The 24371-nt window shown below is 66.8% G+C and overlaps 1 protein-coding gene across 2 annotated transcripts in view; it reads left to right on the top strand.

Annotated features, from left to right (window-relative positions):
• Positions 1 to 24371, top strand: part of TAFA5 (TAFA chemokine like family member 5) — a 123170-nt gene that overhangs the window by 76283 nt on the left and 22516 nt on the right. For both annotated transcript variants that reach the window (XM_039863145.1, XM_039863146.1), the window contains exon 2: positions 6115 to 6264. In XM_039863145.1, coding sequence (XP_039719079.1) covers positions 6115 to 6264 — 150 coding nt within the window. The remainder of the gene's footprint in view (positions 1 to 6114; positions 6265 to 24371) is intronic.

Genomic DNA, 24371 nt, shown 5'->3' with positions numbered 1-24371 from the left:
TCTAACTCTCCCCATGGGGACGCCGAGCCCTGTCCAAGACCCACCCACCATGACTCGATCGTTCCTCTGGGCTCCAGGTGCCTGGGGACCCTGCAGGGAGGGGGGCCGGGAGCAGCCGGCCCCAGCCCGGGGGTGCAGCCTGGGCCTGGAGCCAGCCATGCTCGGCCTGGGCTGAGGCCAGGGAGGCCGGCCGCCCCAGGACCCCCCTCTGCTGCTGACATCGCATGTTCCAGGGTCTCAGCGGGCTTAGCTTGCAGCGGGCGCTGGCCCCTCCTGGCTAAGGGCCGTGTCCCTCCGCGCCCACTGCTGCCTCCAGGCCCTGCCTCTGACTGGCACAGGGCGCCACGCGGGGGCGGGGGCAAGACTCGGGAAGGGCCCTGACCCCAAGGAGCCGCCACCTCATTCCCGGGGTCTCTGGCCCCACAGTCCCCAGCCCACCTCGGCTGCAAGCTCCGGGGAGTGATGCCCGGAGCCTTTTACTGACTGCGAAGGCGTGAACCTCAGTGTAACCACCAGTGTCTGCGGCCTGTGCCAGGGGCGTTCCGTCCAGCTCGGGCCGGGCCTAGGGCCCCGGGTGGTACCTCATTAGTGGGCACGTCGATGGGGTCATTGACTGGGCGCCCGCCAAATGGTGGCACAGCCTTAATCACGATGGCGAGCCCGCCTCGGGGAGAGCACCAAACGCGTCCGCCCCCTTTACCATCTGTCCCTCCGCAGACGCCGCGTGTTAGCCGGGGAGGGGGCCGCAGGCGGTGCCAGCCGCAGCGCCGGGCAGGGAGGCGGCGCGTGGTCTGCGGGGCGCCCTCCTTCGTCCACCTGAGGCCGGCACCAGGCCCTCGGACCACCCGCGGAGCCCTCGGGCCGCCCTCCCTCGCTGATAATTGGGTCTCGGCAGGGCAGCGGCTGGGAGAGGCCACCAGTGGGTCGTAGGATGCACTTGCTCCTCGGCAGGGGCTCAGGTCCCAGGGGACAGGGGGCCGTGGGGCTTCTCCAGCCACTGGGCTTGTGACAGCAGATCCCCGAGCACTCCTTTTGGAGGGTCTGGTCCTGGTCACTGCTCTGCACCCCGGCGTGGCGGGAGCTGCTGGCCAGCTGAGGGGCCAATCAGGAGCTCCGGGACCCTCGGCCACCACCACGGTCAAGGCGGGCCAGCTGTTGGGGCCGAGGTCTGGGGCTGGCCTGGGAGCCCTCAGCGACCTCTTGGGTCCTGCCCCTCTGGGGGCCGTGCCGGGGGGTGAGCAGGCAGCATCAGCACCACCCCCCCAGGGGCGGCAGCCGGCCCAGGCTTGCGGAAACTACTGGGCAGCGCCCCCCGGCCCGCGTCCTCCTGTGGGCAGGCCGTCATCCACCCCACTGAAGGGAGCCAGCCAGGAAGGGCCCCCCCGTGGGGAGGGTGCTCCCCAGGCCCCAGAGCTGGGGTTCTGGTTCCTCTGATGCCCCAGCACCTGCAGCCCGCAAAGCCCGGGGCGTGGCGGCCGTGCTGGCTGCAGGGGCTGCTCGCTGTCCCCCACGCTTCCTTGTGCAGCGATGTCCCCATGATCACTCCCAGGGGCCCCGGCCGTGCAGTCAGACAAAGCGCTTTGGGTCAGAGCCCCTGATGTCCGCAGCACCCGGCCAGCCCCGGCTCAGAGTGGCACTCACTTCACAGCAGACGGGCCGGACTCGGGGGCAGGGACCCAGGCCTTCGTCATCTGGCCTCTTTCCCGCTGTCACATGGAGAGGACGTGGGGGACAAGCAGCGGAGGCTCCCAGTGGCGGCTGACGCTCCGAGTCAGGGCGCCGCCTCCCTGCGCCCCTCCACTCCCGGCCAGGGCGGTGGCAGGACCCCGAGGTGAAGGGTCGCACCCTCCTTCGGCCGGGGTGACGTGGCCTTCCCGACCCCGGCCAGCGTCCGGCCTTATAAAAACAGCACAGCACAGCCGGGCACGTCTGCGGTGGCTGCCGTCACAGGCGACCGCACGTTGCGTGGATTAAAGCTGTCACTCGTCACCTTGGTGTCCCCAGGCCAGCTGGGAGGTGGAGACAAGCTCTCTGCACGGGCGCTGTGTGTGGCTTGGAGCAGATTGGGTGACCTCGGCCACGTGTCTTCTCACGCGCCTGCCCTGGCCACCTACGGCCAGCAGGCCGGGCTCGCACACTGCCCGTGGGGGCGAGGCCAGGTCCCGGGGCCACGTGGGGGAGGGCACAGCTCCTCAGGGACGTGCGTGCCCCAGGCCCGGGGACACCGAGGGCTCCACCTGGGGAGCGGCCGCCTCCTCCTCCCCTGGCCTCTTGGCCTCAGGCCAGATTCGCCTGTCATGAAAACAGCACTGACAGCCGTCCCCTGACTGGGGGTCTGAGCCCGTCACGGTGGCACAGTGGCCTGCCCGTGTGCCCACAGCGTGGCCCCGTCAACCCCGCGGGCACAGCCGTGACCGGCGCTGTTTCAGGTTCGTGACGACGCGTCCCGTGCGCACGGAGCTGTGAGGTGGGGGCGGCCACCCCTCCCGCCCGCCATCTGGGCTGAGGGGCCGTGCCGTCCCCAGTCGGCCAGAGCCCACTGGCCACCCTCGTCCACCAGCGCGTCCCTCCCTGTTACCATTCCTGGTTCTTTAACTACTTTCCGCCCAGTTTTTCAAATCGTATTTTCTCACGGTGTCGCAGTGAGCCGAGCACACGGTGAGCCGAGCACACAGCCGGGGTGTGACTCGTGGGTGCCCATCAGGGCAGGCTGGGTGGGGTGGCGTCCTGCCGACAGCGAGACCGTGACCCCGGCAGCACCAGAGGTGGCGCGTGCCAGGAAGGGACGTCCACATCACCACGTCCAGAAGCCGTGTCACGCCCCCGCGGGTGCCGGGTGCTCTGTGTCCTGCGGTTTGTCATCACTGCCTCTGCTGTAACCGGGCCTGGGGCCGCCCTGGCCGCCCGCGCTGGCCCTCGGGCCCCGCCGACCTCCTCGCAGCCCCGCGCTTCCTGTCTAATCCGAACAGCACCGTGTCTGCTGAGTGCCACCCTCACGCGCACCTGTCCGAGTCACGTAGAATCTTGGTTCTGTGACCCTGCAGGTCAGATGTCCCTCCAAACAGATTTGCGTTATCACCGCCAGGATTAAACCGCGTGTCTGTGTGCCCCCCGGGAGTGGAGGGAGTGCTCACAGGGTCAAGCCCCCCGCCGCCCGGGGCCTGCATGTCACCGTCCGCCCAGAGCTGTCCTCTTCCGCATTGCCGTCGGGAGGCCTGGGCCTGGGCCCACGTGACACCACGTCCAGGTGCAGAAGTGGCCCCACCCCGACCAGCACCCGAGGAGCTGGCACAGCTGGCCTTTAGGACACTGGCCCGGTCTCCCAGTGACCTGGGCGCAGAGTCTGGGTGGCAATGGCTCTTGTTTGGGGACCGGGTGGGGCCCTGCCACACAGCCTGTCTTCCCGGCCTGACGCAGAGAAGCCCAGCCGAGGCCCCATCCCGCCCCGGGGGCGTCCAGACAGCGGAAGTGGCCCGTGCTCTCCCTGCCTAGCCCTGGTCCGGCCCTGGCTCTGACCCTCCCAGCCCGCAGCCCCTGTGGGGTGCTCCTTCCGGGGCCTGTGAATCCTTTTCTGGAAAATGAGGACACAGTGTCAGTCTGGTGGGGTGGGGGCTGCCACTATCTCGGGGTATCGGGGAGCTGGGCACCCGAGGGGGCACTGGCCTCTGACCCCAGAGGGTCTCTGTCCACCCTCACAGCTGCCCATCTGCCCGTCGCGGTCGGGACCAGCCCTGTCACCCCGGCTTCGGCCCGTGCTCGCGGCTCCACTCAGGTGCGGCTGCCCACAGCCACGGCGCCGAGGCCCTCACCCCTGCCGTCGCCAGACGCCTGGCTCCCTGCCGTCCAGCCCTTCCCGCCGCTGCTCCCAGACGCCCTTCCCGCCGCGGCGGCTTCACGTGTCCCTTTATTGATCCTCACTTTGTTCTCAGCACGTGTAATGTGTGTGATGAGCCAGCGCGAGTCGAAATCTGCCGGGGGTGGCCCTGGGGCTCCGGCCCGGGGACGGGGTTCTGCTCAGTGGGGGAGGGTCCCAGACTTCGGGGGCAGGAGGTGCCCGGGAGGCCCCGGCCGCCCCCATCCGGGCCCCGCACACACTCCCAGGTGGGCGGGAGGGCGGGGGTCACTGTGCACAGCTGCCCCGAGCCCTGGGCGGGGGACTCCGGGGCCCCTGCAGCCGCCCACGCCCCTCGGGTTGCGTCCTGACACGGCCCCGCCCGGGTCCAGGGCGGCCTGGGCAACGCGGGGCTGCGGTGCAGGCGGCTGCTCCGCAGATTCCCTCCTGCCACCTCGTGTGCTGCCTGCACCTGGCCCCAGGCTGGGCTGAGGACTGCGGGTGACCCAGGTGGCAGAAAGGCAGGAGCAGTGCTGCGCGGTGAGCGGCGTGCAGGGCCCGGGCGCCTGCCTGGAGGAGGGGGCTGATGCTGCGTGGACGAGGAAGGGCCCCAGGGCTGAGGAGAGCCTGGCGCGCGCCGGGGGCGGCCGGCTCTGCCCTGCACCTTCTGCCGCCTGCGCCTCGTGTGCCCCTGCAGGGCGTCACCCCCTCGTCACCCCCTCGCCGTTCCCTGTTCTGATCTGCAGCACACGCCGCCCCCCACAGTGTCCTCTGTCCCCATGCCCAGGCGTCTGTCTCCCCCAGCGGGAGGCGCGCCCGGGGCGAATGCCCTCCGCTCAGCGCCCACTGGTCCCAGGGCCCAGCACGGCGTGCAGCAGGTGCTGACCATCGGCCGAGGGAATAAAAGAGCCAGGCGGTGAGCGTGGGGGGCGTCCCCGGGGAGAGCGTCCAGGCCGAGGCCAAGGCCGCACGGCTGGGTGGGCCTGGCCGGCCCAGGGGCGGCCAGGGTCTCCGGGATCACAGAGGGGCCCTGGGCTCACAGCTCGGGCACGGACCGGGGCTGCCCCAGCCGGGCTTGGGGAGGAGGTCGGCCCCCCACGGGGCGAGCGGGCCAGGTGTCCATGTTTGCCGTGCCCCGTCCAGCGCCGATGCGGTCTCGTCCGTGTGGACATTCAGTGCTAGTTAATGGAGGCCAAGGTGTTTTACGGGGCGTGTGACATCTTAAAGAATGCAGGACTGTCCCTCTGCTGGGACACTGGCCCCGTTAGCCCTCGGGGAGACGGCCGCTCTCCCTGGATGTCGGACACAAGCAGGCGATGAGGGAGCCAGTTAACCTCGCTGAGTCGTCACCTGCAGACGAGACGTGTCCCTTCTCTGCACGCTGGGCCCAGAGCCAGACCGAGGCCATGGGGCCTCACGGTCCTCCTTTCTGTGTCTGGGGTGTTCATGACTGGGGAGCAAGGAAGTGTCCCCATGGGGCAGCAGAAGCAAGGGGCTCGTCCACGTAGACTGTGAGTACCTGTGCGTGTGCCGCGTGTGTGCCCGTGCGAGTCTGCATGGGTCATGCGTGCACTGAGCATCTCCGTGCACTCCCGTGCAGCTATGCGTCTGTGTGCCTCTTGGCTGTGGCGTATTCACACCTGGGGCCCACCTGTATGGCCCTGCGTGAGGTGTGCTCTGGGTCCATCGGCCCGGCGTGTGGAGTGCGCACATCTGTGCCATCTGCGTAGCTGTGCGTGTCCTGTACTGTGCTTGTCTGCGTGTGTGCACCAGCCCGGTGTGGAGAGTCACAGCTCTGTCCCCAGTACACTTGGTCCTGGAAGAGGGCCTTGCTGGCCCCCGCCACCCTCGGGGCCCGGCTGAGACCCAGGCCGCGTGCCCCGTGCAGCCCGGGGTCCCCCGATCAGCCCGCTGCCAGCCAACTGCCCTCCTCGATGACCCGGCCCTTCATTTCCGGTCTGGCCGAGGCGAGCCCACACTTAATTTCCTGTCTGCCCAGGCAGGGCCGCAAGCACCATGGTGCCTGGGAGTGGGGGTCGCTGGCCTGGCCCGGTGCACTGGCTTTTATAGGGCGTGTTCCTGGTAGCATCGTCTGAGGTGTCAAGAGAAGCAGCCTCCGGCCCCCTGAGGCCCCTGTGCAGAGCGGATGCTGGGCGGGTGTCCGTCTGCACGGCTGGGACGGGGCTGGGACGGGGCTGGGACGGGGCTGGGACGGGGCTGGGACGCGGGCGGCTGGCCTCCAGGGCCAGGCCACTCAGCCCACGTCCGCGCCTCTCTTGCAGGTCAGCTGGCCGCCGGCACCTGTGAGATTGTGACCCTGGACCGGGACAGCAGCCAGCCTCGGAGGACGATCGCCCGGCAGACGGCTCGCTGTGCGTGCAGAAAGGGGCAGATCGCGGGCACCACGAGGGCCCGGCCCGCCTGCGTGGACGGTAAGAGCCCAGGGCCCAGCAGAGGCCACGGCGGCTGCCAGCCGCGGGCCCGCCGGACGCAGCCCCCGGCCCTGAGCGTGCCCTACTCTGGCTTCAGGCCGGATATCGAGCCGGCGCAGCTGCTGTGCGGGGCAGCGCCGGCTTGTGCATGTGGGTGGGTGTCTGGGGTGCCGTGGGGTGGCAGGGGTGGGGCTCCCAGCATGCTCCCTGGGATTTGCTGGCCTGGAGGCTGCAGCCCCTCGGTGTCGCTGTGGGCAGAGGGGAGCGGAGGCCATGCCGTCCACAGGATGGCCATGGCTGTGGTGCCTGTCGCGTCATCCTTGTGACCTCTGGCTGCGGCTGGCAGCCAGGCAGTGGGCTGCTCCCCGTCTGGATCTGGCAGGAGTTGGCACCCTCGGGCCCCACGCTCGGTGGCGTGCAGCAGGGCCCCGCCCCTCATGGGCTCTGCGGGTATGCGCTGGGCCGGAGGGGACCCCCACACAGCCCCCAGAAATCTGGCTATGGCGGACGAGACGCACACATCAGCATCCTGCGGACTCAGCACTTGAAGGCACTTGCATGAGGCGGGGCCTTCGGCGCTGTCCTTAGAATCAGTCACCCCCAGTCTTTAACGCAAGAAAGGAGGCCCTCGCCATGGCCGTCGGGGCTTCGACGAGGGCGCGTCCACTGCGGAGGCCGCGTGCGCCCGCCTCGGCTTCTCGGGTGCGGAGTACAGGGCTGACACCTCGCGAGTGCCAGGCTCAGGCCAGCTCGCAGACGCACCAGCAGTCCCGGGGGTGCGGGTGGGGGTGGGGAGGGTCCGCGTGGGAGTGTGGACCCCCCCATCCCTGGTGGGCGTGCCCTAGGACCGTCCAGGCTCTCAGCTGGGCGCACTCTCCCCCAGCGCCTCCAGCAGGAAGGGGACGGGGTCAGGGAGGGGCCCAGGGCTCATGGCCGGAGGGAACAGGCCTGGCCGCCACCATCTGGGCCCAGGTGCCCTGTGCACCCTGGGGCTGAGCGGGCAGCCCAGGTGCAGCCCAGTGGGGCCTTGCCCAGAGCCTGGGGCGACCGGCAGGGCCCCCAGACGCCTCCCCGTGGCCCCACGTTAAGTGCTACTGCCTGTGCTGCCGGCTCTGGGGGGCTTTGGGGGACGTCGGGGTCACTCAGGATGTGCGGCCAATGTCCCGTGGGGGCTGGAGGTGGACGGCAGGTTGGCAAGGCCACGGTGCGTTTCAGGACGCAGAGCAGCGAGGAACCTGTCCAGCTGTCTGTCCACCGGCCGAGGTGGCTCAACAGCGTGAATTTCAGGGGTACGGCGTCACGACCCACTCCCCGTCCACTCGACGGCTCGCCCACCCCAAAACCCAGCTTCCTCCCGGGACGGGAGCCGCACCCCCAGAGCTGGTTTTGTTTCTAAGAAAATGTCGTGTCCTCGTCAAAGGCCCCCTGTCAGCCTGTCAGTGGGCGTCCCCACCCCACCCCCAGAGGCGGAGGAGCTAACGAACCGCCCGCAGCCGCTCACGCCCCGGCACCCCAGAACCCCGCCCCGCCCGGCCGGTTCCGCGAGCTGCATTAATTCTGGGCCATCCCGCCCGCGTCTCTGCCTGTGCCGGGAGCGGCCGCACAGGTGGTGGCCAGCACGCCGTGGACGACGCTGACGGATTCCTCCCAGGACGGAGGGGAGGGAGGGAGGGCCAGAGCCGCAGAGCCTTCTCTTCCTCTGTCCTAATTAGCTCCGCGAGCCTGCAGGACACGGGGGTCTTGGCGAGCACTAATTGAATCTGGGTCTGCTCATCTGAAACCGCGGCCGCGCCCCGCGCCCCGCGCGCCTGCCAGTGCCCCAGGAGCCGGGTCCCAGACACCCGAATTAAAACGCCCGGCAAATTTCCAGGGAGGCCAAACAAACGAGCTAGCTGGCGTTTTCTGCACAGTGGGCATTTTCCAGGCTGCCACCTAATTTAATTTTCGCTTTTCTATTTCCTTGCTCTGTGTGCATAATAAGTTTCTTTGCATGTGGATGTGTCTGCTAAGGACAAAGCCTGTGGGCGGGGTCTGCGGGGAGCAGGGCACCGTGGGGGCGGTTCACGCTGCCCCTCCCGTGACCAGGTCGGTGAAGACGTTCATTCAGTCAAACATCGCGACGCCCCATGGCGGGGAAGGCAGGGAGAGCTTGACTCGTCAAATCTCCAGGTCCAGCCCGGGCAGGGCCGTGGGACCGCCGAGCACAGCTGTCCCCTGCTGCCCGGGACCACAGGATCCGGGGTTTTAAACAGCCCAAGGTGAGCGGCGGCAAGCGGTGGCTCCAGGTGGGTGCTGGGGACCGAGCTCGCGTCTGCATCCGCAGACTGCCGTGACGATGACAGCGTCTCGCTCTGCGCATCGGCGGTGACGTGCAAAGGCCCTTTTGAAACGGACACCGAAGGGGACCTCTTTTTTTCCACATTTATACTTCCCTAGAAGCACGTGAGGCGCAGGTGGCCGTCGGGGTGGAGCAGGGACAGCGCGTGGCGGGGTCTCTGTGCAGACGGACGGCTCCCGCAGTTCGCGGACAGGAAGTGGGAGCACGGGGCTCCGGGACGGAGCCCCAAGAGGCCTCGTCATTCCGAAGGGGCCGCGAGGAATCGAGAGTCGGGAAGCGGACCGGCGCGTGAGGTCAGCGGGCCCCCAGCAGGGTGTCAGGCCAGGCCAACGGGGAAGGGACGGTCTTTCCGGCAGCTGGTGCCGGGACGACTGGACGTCCGCGTGCCACATACAACAACGACCCGGCGTGGGTCCGAGACCTGCGGGTTAAGGGCTGAAACTACAGGACCCTTAGAAGTAAACGGGTAAACCTTTGCGACCTTGGATTTGGCAAAGGGGTCTGAGCTATGACACCAAACGCACGGCAACGAGAGAGAGCACGGGAAGCGGACTCCGGCAAGGTGGGGACCCTTCGCATCGCCCAGGGCGGCATCGGGGAGCGGGAGGGGCGGCCCACGCGGCGAGAGGAAACATTCGCAGATCATGCGTCCGATCGGGGACTCGTATTTACAATACGTAAACTCAATAATCAACAGGGAAATAGCACGGTTAGGAAATGGACGAAGGGTCTGGATGGACGGTCCCCCGAAGGAGGTACGTGTGAGAATAGCCAGGCAGCACACGGGGACACACCGACGCCACCGGTCAGCAGCGCGAGGCCCCTGGGTCACCGTGACGGAGCACTTCCTGCCACCAGCCCCTGGGTCACCGTGACGGAGCACTTCCTGCCACCAGCATGGTGGGTCAGAGCCCCAGCCGAGCCACGTGTCGGCGAGGACGCGGGAGGCTGGAGCCTGATGGGGTTCAGCGGGCCCCGACGTCCCGAGCTACTGGGGCCACCAAGCCCGCGCGGCGTGAGCACACCGGACCCTCCAGCCAGCCCCACCACGTCGGCGGCGTGGGACCTGGGAGGGAGCGAAGGTCTCCGTGCTCCGGTCCCCGGCCTTTCCCACGTGAGGCTCCTCCTCCCGGGGCCTCTGAGCCATGGGGACCCTCAATGGCTCTTTCTTGCTCCATGGGCCGCCAGGGAAGGACAGCCAGACACACGAGACACCCCCTCCCCTGGGCCCGACGAGGACGGCTCCCGTGTCCACTCAGGCTCCAAAAGGCCAGCACTGGCGAGACCCCCGCCCCACTCTCCAACACGGAAAGGCCTCGATGGGGCAGGCGGGACGCAGAGCGGGCAGCCGACCCCACCCATTCGAGGGAAAAGCTTTCCCGTGTTTCAGCCCTGAGGGCAGTGAGAGTTACTGCGCACGTTTAGAAGCGTGTGTATGTCCTCGATGCAGCCGTGTGGCCTCCTCAGGTCACCTAAGCTCTGAGCTGTGGGCAGAGAGGCGGCAGGAAGGCCTGAGAGGCACCGCCGGCCCGCGGCTCCCTCTGCGTGGCGCACCTGCTCCTGGAGTCGGCCGGACCTGCCCTCAGAGGGGTGGGCCAGGTTTTCAGAAGGGCCGTGAGCTGATTGCTAAACACAGTCATTATTAAAATTAAGTTAAATAAACTTACCTGTACGTGAAGTCCTTCGAAACGAAGGTGCCCACCTTAAGACACCGGGAAATGAGAGCCAGCCGAGCCCGAGCCAACTGGAAGGAATAAAATGGTAAAGTTTAGAACGAGATGAAATGGAGTGAATAGAGAACCTATGAAAATCAGCTAAACCAGAAGTTAGTTCTTTGAGAGAGAAGCGAAGTGAACAAACCTTTAAAGTGATGTGTGTGTGAGAGAGAGAGACAGAGAGAGAAAGAAACAGAGAGACAGAGACAGAGAGACAGAGAGACAGAGGTCGGATCACCTGATCGGGAACAAGAGAGGACTCACCTGCCCTGCAGAAATACCGAGGGCGGAAAGGGATGCTGCAAACACCTGCGTGCAGATAACTTGCACGAGGTGCACACACACGGACTCGAGAAGAAATAGAAAGTCTGAATAGACGTGGGACAAGCGATGATGAGTTGGTGTCACTGGCGAATGCTGCCAAATTTAAAAAAGCATTGACACCAATTCTTCTCAGACTCTTCAAAAAATAAATAAACAAATACAAGAGGAGACCTGTCTTAACCCGCCGGCGAGACCGGTGTCACCTCCATGCCGAAGACGTCACGAGACGACAGGTCTCACGGCGGCAGACCCGGAAGTCCTCAGCAGAGCACTGTCCAGCCACGTCAGTCCCGTGCCGGCGGCGTCACTCGTCATGACCGAGTGGGGTTTAGCTCAAGGATGCGAGCTCGGATCGACCCGCGCACCCCAATAAACACAACGTTCGTGGCATCGGGAGCAATGAGCGCATCGCAGAGCCTGGACGCAGCTCAGACTCCAACAGCCTCTCCTGATAGAAACACTCGGCAGACTCGGAAAACACGGGAACTCGGTGTGACGAAGGGCTCCCAGGGGGCACCGAGGGCCACCGTCGCAATCACGGCAGAAGCCGCGTGTCCGCCCTGAGACCAGGGACGGGGCGAGGACGTCTGCTCTTCGGTGGCCCCGGGACCAGAGGGGCAGTCGGGCAGGGAGAGCCAACGACCGCCATCCTCGGGGAACAGAAGGCGCGAAACGTCCTGGGGGCCTGCTCTCCGCGGGGGCGTCTTAGGGACCCACACGCGCTCGCAGAGCTAGGAGGGGAGCTCGGCGACATTGCTCGGTGCCAGATCAATACACGAGATCGATCGCCGTCCACGGCGGCGGATGAGCTGAGGAGAGGATCCCGCGCACAAAAGCCGCAGACGCTGCAGCGCTCGAGCGTGAGCCAGACGCGGGCAGCGTCGGCGTCCTGTCCGAGCACGGGCAGGGGGGCCGTTCTCTGTCACCCTGCACGTGCCCTCTGTCCGCCCCTCAGCACGCTTCCTCCCAAGCATCTCTCGCCGGCCCGCCTCGGAGCCCCTGGACCGGGACGGCCTCGTCCACGCAGCGTCTCCAGGACACAGCCACCGCCACGGGAGGCGCCGGCCGCCGTCTGTCCTCCAGCCCTGACGCCCGCGTGACGCCCGGGGCCGGCGAGCCTGCGGTCCTAGTGCGGAGGGTCCAGGGGGCACAGGGACGCCATGGTCCAGGTTCTCCCTAACCCTTCCAACTGTCCCGAACGCATGGTGCCAATGTCACCTCCTTCGCCTCGTGCGTTTGAATCAGCTTTGGAGAATAATCAGCTCGTGCAAGGAGGAGGGTGCTTGCAATGTCGTTGACGAGATGCTCTGCAGGCAGCCGGGAGCCGGCGCCCCAGCGTGAGGCGGGGCCCCGCCTGCTGACTGCAGCTGTTAGCGGGGACGCTGGTGACATGATTCGAGGAAGGGTGCGGGGCCTGCGCTGATCTGCGTGCCGCCTTCCTCCCGTCCCCCTTCCACAGCTCAGAGCCACACAGACACTCCCCCGCAGGGGGGGTGAGACCCCAAGACCCGGGCCGCCGAGCTCCCGGGGGCCAGGGCAGGCCCAGCTCTGCCCAGGGGCGGAGGCCAGGCCTGTCTGAGACTGCAGGTTGCTCTGCGGCTTCTGGGAAGGAGGGTAAGGGGCGCTCAGCCTCGAGCCCCTGCCGCTCGGGGGCGCCTCCTGCAGCCCCGAAGCACAGTGAGCGGCGGGGGGCGGGGGGCAGAGCTGCGCTGGGCCCTGCTGTGCTCCCTACGGCCGCCCTGTCCTGACTCGGGGTCCCTGGCTGCCGTCCCCCAGCGGCCTCGGGTCCCAGGCTAGACGGCGCCCCGCCCACCCCCCACTCCCGCCCCCGCCGCCAGCAGCGTCCGCGCCCCCGAAAGTCAGCCCCCGATGAACACAGAGCCTCACGCTCTCTTTGATGCTGTTTGAGATTTCAAACTAAATTAAATAGCGTGAGGAAAACAAATCAAAGCCAGGGAAATGTGACGAAACTGTGTTATTTTGATCTCAGCGGACGCTTTGATCGTGGGAGATGGGGTGCTGGGGAGCGGGCCTGCGCCCACGCCTCCCGGCTCTCGTCCTGCCTGGACGGGGCCCCCTTCACGCCTCCCGGGCGCCAGCACGGGCTCAGGAGACGGGCTCAGGAGGCCGGCCGGGCAGGGACTGTCCCTGTGCTAGGAGCCCGGGCTTCTGACGGCCTTCCAGAAAGATCTCTGATGCTGTCTGGACAGTGAGTTCGGGGCAGCAAGCACAGGGTCTGGGCGAGGTCAGGCTGGTGCCAGAAGCTGCGGTGACTAAGGCGAGAACCCATTGCTGGGGGCTAGGGCATTAAATTGAAACTCCCAGGCTGAGTTCCTGTGAGGAACGGAGACACAAGCGGGCCACCGTGAGGCGAGGCAGCCCAGGATGTGCCCCTTCCGCACGGGCTGGTGCGAGCTCACCTGTGGGCCTGTGCCCTGTGGGGGCGGGCGGGGGTCTCCGTGGCCGGGAGGCAGGGCCCGGAGGGGTGTGAAGGCGACTGAGGTCAGCGGGGAGAGGAGCGGGCAGCTCAGGACGCAGGACGGGGCAGTGTGCCAGGGGCCAGCGCTCTAGGCCGTGACTGCTGCTCAGAGCCGGGCGGGCAGAGCAGCAGGGGCTCCCTCTCCCCTTCCTTGTTCTCTGAGGCTACTGGGGAGGGAAGGAGGCCTCGGGGCGGGGAGCTGGGAGGTGAATAAAGGTCCCCTTCAATTATGCAGGGGGCCTGGCAGGATCGGGCGTCTGGGCTCACGCAGGAGTGACACCTGATGGTGGGAGAGCCTGGGAGCCAGGAGGAGCCACCCGGCCAGCTGGAGCGTCAGGATTCGGGGCGGCTGGGCGAGGGCGGTTTTCGGGGTCAGCCAGAGGACCCTGGCCTGGGCCCGATCTGTGTTTTGTTTGGCGTTTACTCTCCATCTCCGTGTCACAGTGAAGCTGGTTGACTTGACAGCGACCTTGTGATTCTAAGGCTGAGATATTCCTGTTCTGTCCGGAGCAGGGTGCTGCTCCTGAATGTCCCGTCGAGGGCACCGTGGTGTAGGGACCCCCCACCGAGTGGGTGCCCTCTGCAGTCCCGTGCCTGAGGACCCGAGCTGAGAATAGCCTCCCAACTTCAAAGGAATTCCAAGGCGTGCCCGAGATTAAGTGCAAGCGGGCTGTGCCAAGTGCAAGGTAGCGGAGCCCCTGCCACGCACCCCGCAGCCACGCGCCCCGCCCGGGCGCTCGATCCAGCGCCTGCAGCGGCCCTGGCCGAATTTCAATGGCGTTTTAAAAGGCGATGTTCCTTTTGCCGCGTTGCTTCTCAGACGAGCGATGCCGAGGCTTCCCGACAGCGTCTATGTATTAAAGTCAGCAGCGTGTGGATCGGAAGCGCCTGGGGACCAGCAGATCCGCGTCGTCGCCTGCAGTTAGCGAAAATTCTCATGGCGTCCATTGACACAGCGTGGCCAGCGAAAGTCAGGCGCCGGGCAATGTGTCTAACTCGGTAGGCGAGCCGCAGGCCAGCAGCGCTCGGGCCCAGCGTCGCGGCAGGGAGCAAGTCACCCGGTCGCCTCGCCGCGCCTGGCGGCCCCACCGGAACTGCGAGCGGGCCTCAGGGTTTCTGGCCCGATGTCCTTTTCCGCCTCGTGGGCGTCAGGGCAGGACTTTGTGAGAACTAAAGGCCCGGCGTCTCCCCTGCTGTCCCTCTGTCGTCCAACTGGGCACAACTCCATGAGCCACATTTTGGTCACCCAGAGGAGTCCCCCAGGCGGGCAGCAGCCTCCTGGCGGCGCTCTCTCTCTCAGCAGCTAGAGGTCAGTAGAGGGCAAGGTGGACAGGCGGCGCACGGGTCCAGCCTCATGGGTCAGGCCCGGTGGGAGCTCGTGGCTGCTGACTGCGCGCGGGAGGTGCTGGTTCCCTGGGGGACACGTGGCACCATGGCACCTGGCTCCGTGCAGGACAGCTGGGGTGTCAGCCCCCCTCAAGGTGAGATGGAGCTTGGACCAAAGCCGCCTCTCGCCCCTCTTCCCTGCCATGCTTGGCCTTGCCCGGAAGCCAGACGGACGGTGAGGTGGGAGGTGAGGAGCTGTCCCCAGCCTGTCCCCTGCGGGCAGGCCACCCCCAGACTCCAGCCCTCCCCACATCAGCCCCCCACAATGAGCCAGCCTTGGGGAGCAGCTGCTCCCCACGTAGCCTTGCAGGGGGCTCTGTGAGTGTGGTCAAGCTGCTGCAGGACATCCGGGGACAGGGGTGACCTTGTGAATGCAAAGACCCCACGAAGGGCTCCGCAACCCCCTGGGACCAGGTCGAACCCCAGAAGTGGGACCCGGGCCTGCTGCCCCGCCTGGCCCAGCAGCCGGCCTGCATGCCCGCGCGCCGCAGCCCCGCCCCGCCTGTGCGGGGAGCGCTCCGCGGCCCCACGCAGCAGCTGTCGCCGGCCTAGCTGCACCTGCGGGTGCTCCTGTGTCACCGCAGTCCCGTCCGGGGGCCTGAATAGGGCCCCCGAAAGCTGGGCCGGGCTGCCCCCAGGCCGACGCGTGGGGAGGGGAGGCGGGCCGCCCCCGTGGGGAGCCAGGGCCGGCGAGGGCCCCGGCCACGTGAGGCTCGGTCGCCGTGCGTGTTTGAAGCAGCCCCTCGACTCGCGCCCCGCCCCCCGCCTGTTTCCTGTCTGCGAGGTGGGCGTGGCGCCTGCCCTATGGACCAGGGGGGGCAGTGAGCGTGGGCGTCCCCGCGCACGTGTCCTCCCGCGCCGCTCACCCGTCTCCGCGGCCGTGCAGACGCCTCCCTGCGAGCCCAGCCCCCGGCCCTGCCTGCCATGGCGCCTCCCGCCGTGTGTCAGCTTCTGGCCCTCAGGCCTTCGCCGCGGACCCTGGGGGGCGGCGCTGCCGGGGAGTCATTCGGCTCCCAGCCTTGGGGGGGGCACCCCTCCCCTCTCCCCCGGCGCCCCCACCCCCACCCCCCTGCGCTGGCACGGGACGTGATCCCCGCTGTGACTTCCCTTCGAAACTACCGAGAAACGTCCACGGAGGTGACTTGGACAGTGGGAAAAAGTAGCGAAGAAAAGATCCTGGAAAGATATTTTTCATACTCGAAGAAAACCGCTGCTTTGAAAGTGCTGATCTTGCTCGGTGCGTCCGAGGGTAATGGCAAAAAAGAGGAAAGGGAGCCCGCGGGCGCCTGGAGGGCGGCGAGGCCCTCGGCCAGGTGTGGGGCGCAGGTCAAGGTCGATCCAGGCCGCGTCCCATGGTCCCGTGGCAGCCACAAGGCCTGACGCCAGGGCCACGGCCCGCCCCGTGGTCAGCGGCCTCCGCGTGTCCCACCCGCCTCTCAGTTCTCTTCTGAACCCTAGATTCAGAGGTGCTGTCGGGGTGCCACCCGCGGTGTGGACCGTCCTGGGCACTGGCGTGGGGCCCTCAAGCTGGGCTCGGGGAACCGCCCCTGTGGTCCCCGGCTGTCCTCTGCCCTCAGTTGTCCGTGCCGTCCTGGGGAGTCCGGTGAGGCCAGTTGTCCTCGAGGCCTGGCACAGGCGGGTGTTTGTAAGTGTCCCAGAGACCAGGCGGTTAGTGCTCGGGACCAGGTGTGGCAGGCGCCCACGGACCCTGGGGCCTCCTCAGACCTCCACCCACCTGTGGAGGGAGCTTAGCCGAGTGGCCTTCCCAGGCCACCCTCCCTCAGGACGAGACGTCCGTCCCCACAAGGCCAGGGTGACTCTACGGCCTGGGTCCCACGGTTTGCAAACCAGGCTTTTGTCCAGACATCGGTGCTGGGCTGATCCACATTGATGCAATTAGACGTCGTGTCCCTGGCCTTAATCACCATCTGCCCAGTGATGCAGCACACGGTGGCCGGAGGACCCGGGCGCACGGGGAGGGCAGGGTCCCAGGGAACAAGGGCCTGGGTGCTGGGGTCCCCGTGCCTGGACCATCCGAGACCCAGCACTGCCTGTGAAGCCCAGCGAAGGCCCATCCCAGTGCCTGGCGTTGGACACGTCCGCCCCCACCACGTGGGGTTCGACGGGGCGCGTGCAGTGGCCAGCGTCGGGCACAGACTGGGGGGCACGGCCGGGACCCTGACGCTTGCTGAGTCTCCTCCTGGCTGCAGAGCGCGCCCCGCGTTGATGTGCCTGCCCCCGCTCGCCCCCACCCAAGCCCGGCTCAGCGAAACACGGGGGACTCTGACAGTCGCCGGCACGCCCCACAGACGCCCTCGTTGGGAGGGGGGCTGCAGGAGGGGCTCGCGCCCCTTGGCTGCAATATGAGGGGACTGTCACCGGCTTACTCACCCCGTTCCCCGTGCCGTCTGTGCCTGCGCTCGGCTACGGCTGTGATGCAGACCAAGCAGCAGCCAGAAGCTGAAAACATTTCCTTTCTGGAGACAAAGTTCGCAGGTGACAGACCCTGTGGCCAAAGTTTATTTTATTCCCATGAAGCTCAAACCGTGCGCTTCAGTGACACGGTGGTGGCCCCCGGGTCGCCTGCCATCCGTCCCGTTGCCACCTGTGGCCCGTGCGCGCGGGTCTGCTCAGGCGCGTCCCCCGCAGCCACGTCCGTGAGGCTCTAACCGCGGCCGTCACCGGGGAGGCGTGGCCTCGCTGCCCCAGACGTGCCTCCCGCCGCCGCTCCGGTTTCTCTGCGTGTTTGTTTACGTGTCTCCCTGTTTGCTTTTCGCCTTGCTTTAAGCACAGTGTGTAATTTTGTGTGTAATTAGTGAGCGTGAGTCACAATCTGCAGCCTGCTGTTCCTGGGAGGGTGGTGCTATGCCCCGCCTCGGGACAGGGTTCCGCTTAGTGAAAGGAGGGGCCCCCCAGACTCGGGGCCCGACCTGAGCTCAGCGTTGGAGGGAGCTGGGGCCCCTGGGAGTCTTAGCGGTAACCCAGGGAGCCACACGCAAAGGCCGGGAACCTAGTTTGCCCCACGTTAGGGATGCTCGGAACACGAGGGGATCAGGCCACGGATCAAACGGGTCATCAGGAGAGGTCACTTCCCGTCACTTAGATCCAACTTTGCCAAGTTCAAAACGCAGGCAAGAAGCTCAGGAGAACCCCTGCTCCAGGCTGAGCCACGCCACACGTGCAGACTCTTTGCTGGGCCTGAAGCGCCCTCCGCTCCTGCAGGCACGGAGCATCCTGCAGTGTCCACACGGCCTCCGTCACTGCCTCGCCGGGTGCCACGGCCCGCACGTCGGGGCTCGGTGCCGAGCTCACGCGGTCCGGGATTCTGGCGGCCCCACACACAGTTTCGTCCACTTTCCTGGAGACGGGGCGCCCTTGGCCGTCGCTGCCGAGTGTGGGGCACGGTCGGCTCCGTGCACTGTGCCCGGTCAGGGCGTCTGTGCCGGGCAGTAGGGCCGCAGCGACGTCCTCGCCCCCGTACTGTGAATGTGGCGTCATGCGGAAACAGGGTCTTAGCTGCAACCAGGTTGGAGGAGGGCCTGATGCAGTGACCGGGCTCCTTCTGAGCAGGGGAGACGCCGGGTGAGGACCAGGACACTTGGGGAGAAGACCGTGTGACCAGAGGGGTGCGGGGCACCTGGAAGCTGGGAGAGGCCCCGGCACAGGCCTTGGAGCCCACAGGCTGTCACTGCCACCGTCTGCCACCGTCCGCTGATCTTCCTCGTGGACTGCAGGAGGCACTGAGGAAAGGCCAGAGGCCAGAGGCCTCGTCGTGACCACGCGCAGACCGTGCGTGTGCGACAGTCAGGAGGGAGGCTGGTCACACAGCCTCTGCCGCCAGCCTCCCCCCCACCCGCCTTCTGCAGCTTCCGGTAGGAGCAGAGGGGCAGAGGGGTCTCCGAGCGGGGTTCCTCGGCCCCTCCCAGCAGGCATGGCTGCCTGAGGCTACCAGGGGTCACTGGCCACCACGGGAGGGAAGGCAAGTCCAGGGTTTTCTGGCGCTGAGCACGCCCAGGTCTGGGTGGAAGGATGGACGGATAGAGATGGACGGATGAATGAGTAAGCAGGTGGGTGGATGAGTGGACAGACGGAGGGCTAGATGGACAGAGGGTGGTTCTCTAAGTGTTTGGGGCTTCACAGCGAAACCGTCTGTGAGAGGTGGTCGACCTGAGTCTCAGGCGGCGGGGACCCCTGAGGAGGCAGGCAGCCTGTGTCTCCTCCATACAGATGGGACCATGCTGCTGAACAGCCACGCCACACCCCTCACGTCCCTGGGGACCAACCCCACACAGCACCCATCTTCACGGGCACTCGGGAGCTGGTTTCATTTAGGGACAGGCTCTCTACGTGAAGGGCTGTCCCATCCCCGCGTAAAGGAACGTGTGGCCGTCCCCGGCCCATGAAGGCTCGGCTCCCCCAGCACAGGGGCCCAGGTGACCCCAGAACGAGAGGGGAGACGCTTTCCTCCCCACATGCTAAAATTAAAGGCCGCTGCCTGCCTTCTCTTCCCTCTTAAGTTCCTTCTGTCGGTTGGTGGAAATTTGCCCAAGAAAAATGATCGGAGTGTGTTTTTCTCCTCTACATACATTTCGTTAATTCTAATGAAATAATGAAACAGGTAGCTCGTGACGACTGTTTTTTTTCCCTCCCTCAATCTAATTTGATTACCCAAATGTGGAGTGTTTTCCACTGCTGTGGCTCCACGCACGCTAATCACAAAGCGAGACTTTCCCATTCTTCAGAGGCGGCGGCGACAGCTCCCAAGCGGCTAATGAATCACGCTAATCAGAGGCCCATCTTGAAAATTAATACATTCTACTGTAACTATTTAAAGAAAAAATAATTATCGAGACTGTTCTCACTAAATTATGCTGCCTAAAAGTTGTAGAAAGAAAATTTTGTCTAATTTGAAGACGTCATCTGGATTTTGCAGACTTTCCGTTCCTAAGTGATTTGGGGTTCAGTGCTCAGAGCAGAAGAGGGGGCCCCTCTCGCTGCTTCTGGGGTCTCGGGGGTGAAGCCCAGGCCTCGGCCTCCTTCACGGATGCTGTCCGGAGGCGAGCACTGGACCTCGGGTGAGCTGGGGGCCGCTCGGCCCCAGGCTGCTCTGGGGACAGGGTGTTCCCGGCCACCTCCTGGGTGGTGGGTGTCGTAGTCTACAAGGCCGCGCGGAGACCCCCAGCAACGCGGTTCCCGAAGGCAGAGCCCGCTATCGCTTGTTCCCCGGCTAGACTGTCGAGTGTGACGTGCGGTGGCCGTGGGTGCCCGGTGAGGGTCCTTCCAGCCCCCTGTGCCCGCGTCCCTCCCAGGCGCTCACAGAAGCTCCCGGCCGCAGCTTCGGGGTGTGGACGGTGCGGTGTGGGAGGCTCAGGCTTCGGAGACACGTGGGAGCCCCCCGTCCTCCGCGCCCACCGTCTCCAGGGCCAGGCGGGGCAGGCGGTGGGCGTCAGCGCGGGGACCACGCAGGAAAGGCCAGGCCGCCTCGCACGGTTCCGAGCGCCTGATGAACCAAAGGGACACGTATGGGGCGGTCCACACGGAGACACAGGGCGGAGGACACGCGGGCGGAGAGGCCGCCTCTGGGCGACCGAGGTGGTCGGCTTGGCGGGTCACCCAAGCCCGGGCTGACGTAATGCGCTGGCTTTGGCCTTTGGAGCCCGGTCACCCCAAGGGGGGCCTGTCGGCTGCAGTTTTAGAGAGAGACAGCCTGGCCCCGTCCCTCCCGCCAGGTGTGGCCAGCTGTTCCTGTGTGGCTGAGGGTCCCTGCGCCTGCTAACGGGCGGTCCGCGGGCGTGACGTGCACGGCCGTGTCCTGCCCGCCTCCCGTGCGCCTCCCTCTCCCCGACCCTGGGGGAAGGAGGAGGGCGCGAAGTGAACCCCATAAACTGTGGTGTGTCACGCACACACCCTGAGAACCCAGACATGGCAGACACGTGCCGTGGATCGTGATTATTGGGAATTAGAACGCGTGAGCATTCAGCTTAGAAAGCAGCTGTGTTGGTATTTCTGTCGTCTGTGACCACAGTCTGTGGCTGTGTCTGTGTCTGTGACGGTGACCGTGTCTGTGCCCAGTGTCAGACACCCCGTGGGGGCCGGCAGGGGCTGCGGGAGCAGCGCGTTCCCAGGCAGGGCAGAGTCGTGACTGACCACAGGCCCGGGGGCCGCAGGCAGGCGCCGCCCAGAGCTGTTGGCAGAGACCCCTGGAGCCAGGCGGGGTCTCCTGCGAGGGCAGGGCCCCCGTCACCTCACGGCCCCGCCACGGTGGGAGCCCAGGCCGCAGTCCACCTCCCGCAGAGCAGCTCTGACCCCAGCGACCCCAGAGTCCTCCTCAGGAGCCCAGCGGCCTCTCGCTGGGTCCCCTCAGGACTCTGCCCTGCTGGGTGTGACGCGTGAGGCACCGATCCGCGCTCACGGCGACTCGCTCAGCCCTTGCAGAAGCCCCGCCGCGGGGTGCTGGCTCCCGTCTGACAGGCGGCGAAGCTGAGGCCCAGGGAGGGCGGGCACCTCGCGGAAGGCTCCGCCGTGGGCACCGGGCTGGGACTGGGCCGTGGGGTCGGGCTCCAGAACGTCCCCTGCAACTCTTCAGGAAAGTCTCCGCTCTGCCGGCCCGCCCCGTCCACCCTCCCTGCCGCCCCGTCCACCCTCCCTGCCACCCCTGGGAGCCAGGGGGCCCCGCGAGCTTCCTCCCTGATGGCCACAGGGGACAGAAGAGCGTGGGGCTCTGGTCAGGCTGGCCACAGCTCAAAGCCCTGCATCGTCGCTTCCCGGCTGTGTGACCTTTGCAGATCCCCTGACCCCTGTCCTTGACCCCAGTCACAGTTTGCCAGACAGTTTCAGCAAATGGACCTTTGACTGGGACCCACCTAAGCCACTCCATGTCCTGGACCTGCCTCCGCCGAGCCCGCCGCTTCCCAGCCCGGTGCCCCGACGCCTGGACACAGGCGGCGGCCCTGCCCCTCCCCCAGGACGGGGAGCCCCCGCCCAGCCCCCGTCGCCTCGTCACCCTTCGTTTCTCCCTCCCTCCTCCTCGCCCTGTCCCTCCCTGAAACATTCGCCCGAGCTCTCCGTGTCCCCAGCCCTCCGTCCTCACGATGCTCAAGTTGCCAGCTCTGTCACTCACAGGGGCCTGGGCTGCAGCAGCAGCTTCATACTGGGGAGTGGGAGGCCAAGGGACGTGGACCCAGAAGTGCTTAGATGTCCTGGCAGAGGGAGGCTCAGAGCCGAGCAAGGAGCAGGCCGCCCTGGCCGGGGCCCGGGGCCTGGGGCCTTGGGGACGCCACACCAGAGAGACTGAGGAAGGCCACAGGCCGGCGACCCTCCGTGCCCGCTGTGGACGTGTGTGCGTGCGGGGCGTGCGAGGTGGAGCGAGGCTGGGAGGAGGCAGGGAGTGTGACACCCCAAGGCCAGGCCAGGTTGGGTCCTGTCAGAGGCTCGGATGGGACCAATTGGACCATTTCCAACTGACTCTCCACCGGGCCTGGGGACAAGCCCAAGGGACATGGTTAAAAACGACCCATGCCCCTGACCCACCAGAGGCCAAGGACCCACCCGTGGTCGTGACACATGAGCAGGCTGTGACCGCTGTCCCCAGCTGCCAGCCGCCATCTCTTGGAGTTTGTCAGCAGCGTCAGCCCTCGGGGGACACTCTGCCCAGGACAAGGGCTGCCGCACCACCGGGGACCAGAGGAGATGCAGTTGTGACGTGGCGTGAAAGGCCCCTTTGTCCCCGGGACGTGGTGGCCCGGCACTGTGCCTCCGCCCGCCTGCAGCAGGAAGTGGCCCGGGCTGAGCGAGCCCGGCTCTCTCAGCGAACAAAGGCCGAGTGTGCTCGGCGCCAGCCTGCGGGGCCCTCTGCAGGCCGGCCTCCGGCACCGCGGGCCACCGCACCGAGGGGACACTGGTCAGCGGTGCCAGGTACCCACCCACACGTGACCCCACGCGTGTGCCTGTGCGCATGCGAGTCGGTGCGTGTGCACACGTGTGTGTGCACGTGCGTGCTGCTTCACAAGTAGGCGTGTGTGTTTGTGTCGTGTGGACATGTGCACACGCATGTGTGCACACGTGTGGCTAGGCGCCGTGGCTGCGGCCTGGGCAGGACTCACGCCCCTCCTGCCTTCCTCCCTCGGCCCCACCTCACGTGACGCGTCATGGCTACAGGGCTGTCTCCCCGTGACAGTGGCCACGCGCCCCCTGCCCCACCTCTCCCAGCTCTCAGAGCTGAGTGTGTGACGGGGGAGGGCGCCGGCGGCCTCCACTCAGGCTTTGCGAGGTGATCTGGACCCACGCGGGGCAGAGGGCAGGTGTGGGGTGTGGCAGGTGGCCTTGGCTGAGGGCACAGAGCCATCCTGAGCTGGGGCCTGGAGCAGGAGAAGGAGCCGCCGTGCACCGTGAGGCAAAGGGACGAGCCCCTGCCCCGCGGGGTGTGTGGCAGGATGGCGTGGGCCTCCTGCTGCTCGTTCACTATCCCAGGCTCATCCGAGTGACCGCGAGTGTCTTCTGTCCTCGCCCGACCGTGACTGCCATGTGTATGTGGCCCCTGACCCGCTGAGCCCGATGCCAGGGACTCAGCCCCCCGGAGGACGAGCAGCCCTGACTCGAGGTCCCCCTGGGTGACAGTCGGTCGTGCAGGACTTGAACTCAGGCCCGTCCACCTCCAGCTGGCCCTGCGCAACACGTCCCGCAGACCAGCCAGCATGGTGCAGTGTCACACTGTGTGACACGCTGGTCGGCCCTGCTCTGTGCGCTGCTCAGTGTGACGTGGGCCTCTGGGCAGCCTGGCCAGGCTGGGGTCCCACCTCCGAAGGCCACACTCGCCGCCTCAGACAGCCAAGTTTCCGCTCTTGGCTTCCTGGGCGGGACTGGCGTCGGGTCCCAGGCCTCCTGGTGACAGGCATCTGCGCGGTGGCACGCTCTGACAGTCTGTCCCTGCGCGTGGCTGAGGGACAGACGGGAGCACAGGCTGCGATGTCTTCTAAGCCCCTCCACAGCCCCTTCCACCGCTCTAGCCCACCAGGGCCTCAGGCGTCACCCTCGGGGCTTGGGGGCGTCACGCTCAGGGTTTGGGGGCGTCACACTCAGGGTTTGGGGCTCTACCTGTTCCAGCCCCGTGGCTCTCGTGAGGCTCCTCGCTGTTGGACAAGGCTCCCGTGCCATCCTTTACTGTCACCAAACGATGCATCGGGGACAGTGGGCCGCTGTGGGGACTTCTGCAGGAACAGGGGACAGACAGGAGAGAAGCCCAAGGCGGGTCATGCTGGTAAATGTGGCCGGGCTTGTCACAGTGGTCCTGGAGTGGGGACAGCGGGGACCAGAGCACAAGCAGGCGGGGCGCCTCCAAGGGCTCAGCCTGGGGAACGGCGACCTGGGGCAGCCAGGCGGTCCCCTCCCCCACGGACATGGTCCCCTCCCCCACGGACACGGACACGCGGCCCACACGGCCTGTGAGCGCCAGGAAACGGGCTCCGTCCAGACTCGGGAGCAGCCGTGACCTTGCCAGGCTGCTTTGCCGACACGGGGGCTGCCGTCCACGCTCACGCACGCCACGCCCGCTTCTGGGGTTCCCGTCTAGGCCTGCGGGCCACCCACACCGACAGCCACTGAACGGCCGGGCGCGGGGGCCACCCGGGGCTGCCCGGTCCTGTCGCTGCTCTCCCCACCCCGGCGATGATGAGGACTCAGGACCCTTGGTCGTGGAGTCCCTCGGGGGTCAGCAAGTGAGGCCCAGAGAGGGGCCGTGGTCACCCACGTGGCCTCACTCCCAGCCACGGCCCCAGGCCCCGGATCCTGCCCTGCAGACGGGCCAGTCTCACTGCGTCTGACGCTGTCCCTCCGGGGACCCTTCCTGGCCCTCGGATGGATCCCAGAG

The sequence above is a fragment of the Pteropus medius genome, unplaced genomic scaffold (genome assembly GCF_902729225.1).
Source record: "Pteropus medius unplaced genomic scaffold, Ma_sr-lr_union100, whole genome shotgun sequence".
Taxonomy (NCBI): Eukaryota; Metazoa; Chordata; class Mammalia; order Chiroptera; family Pteropodidae; genus Pteropus; species Pteropus medius.
This window is presented reverse-complemented; position numbering and strand designations above follow the sequence as displayed.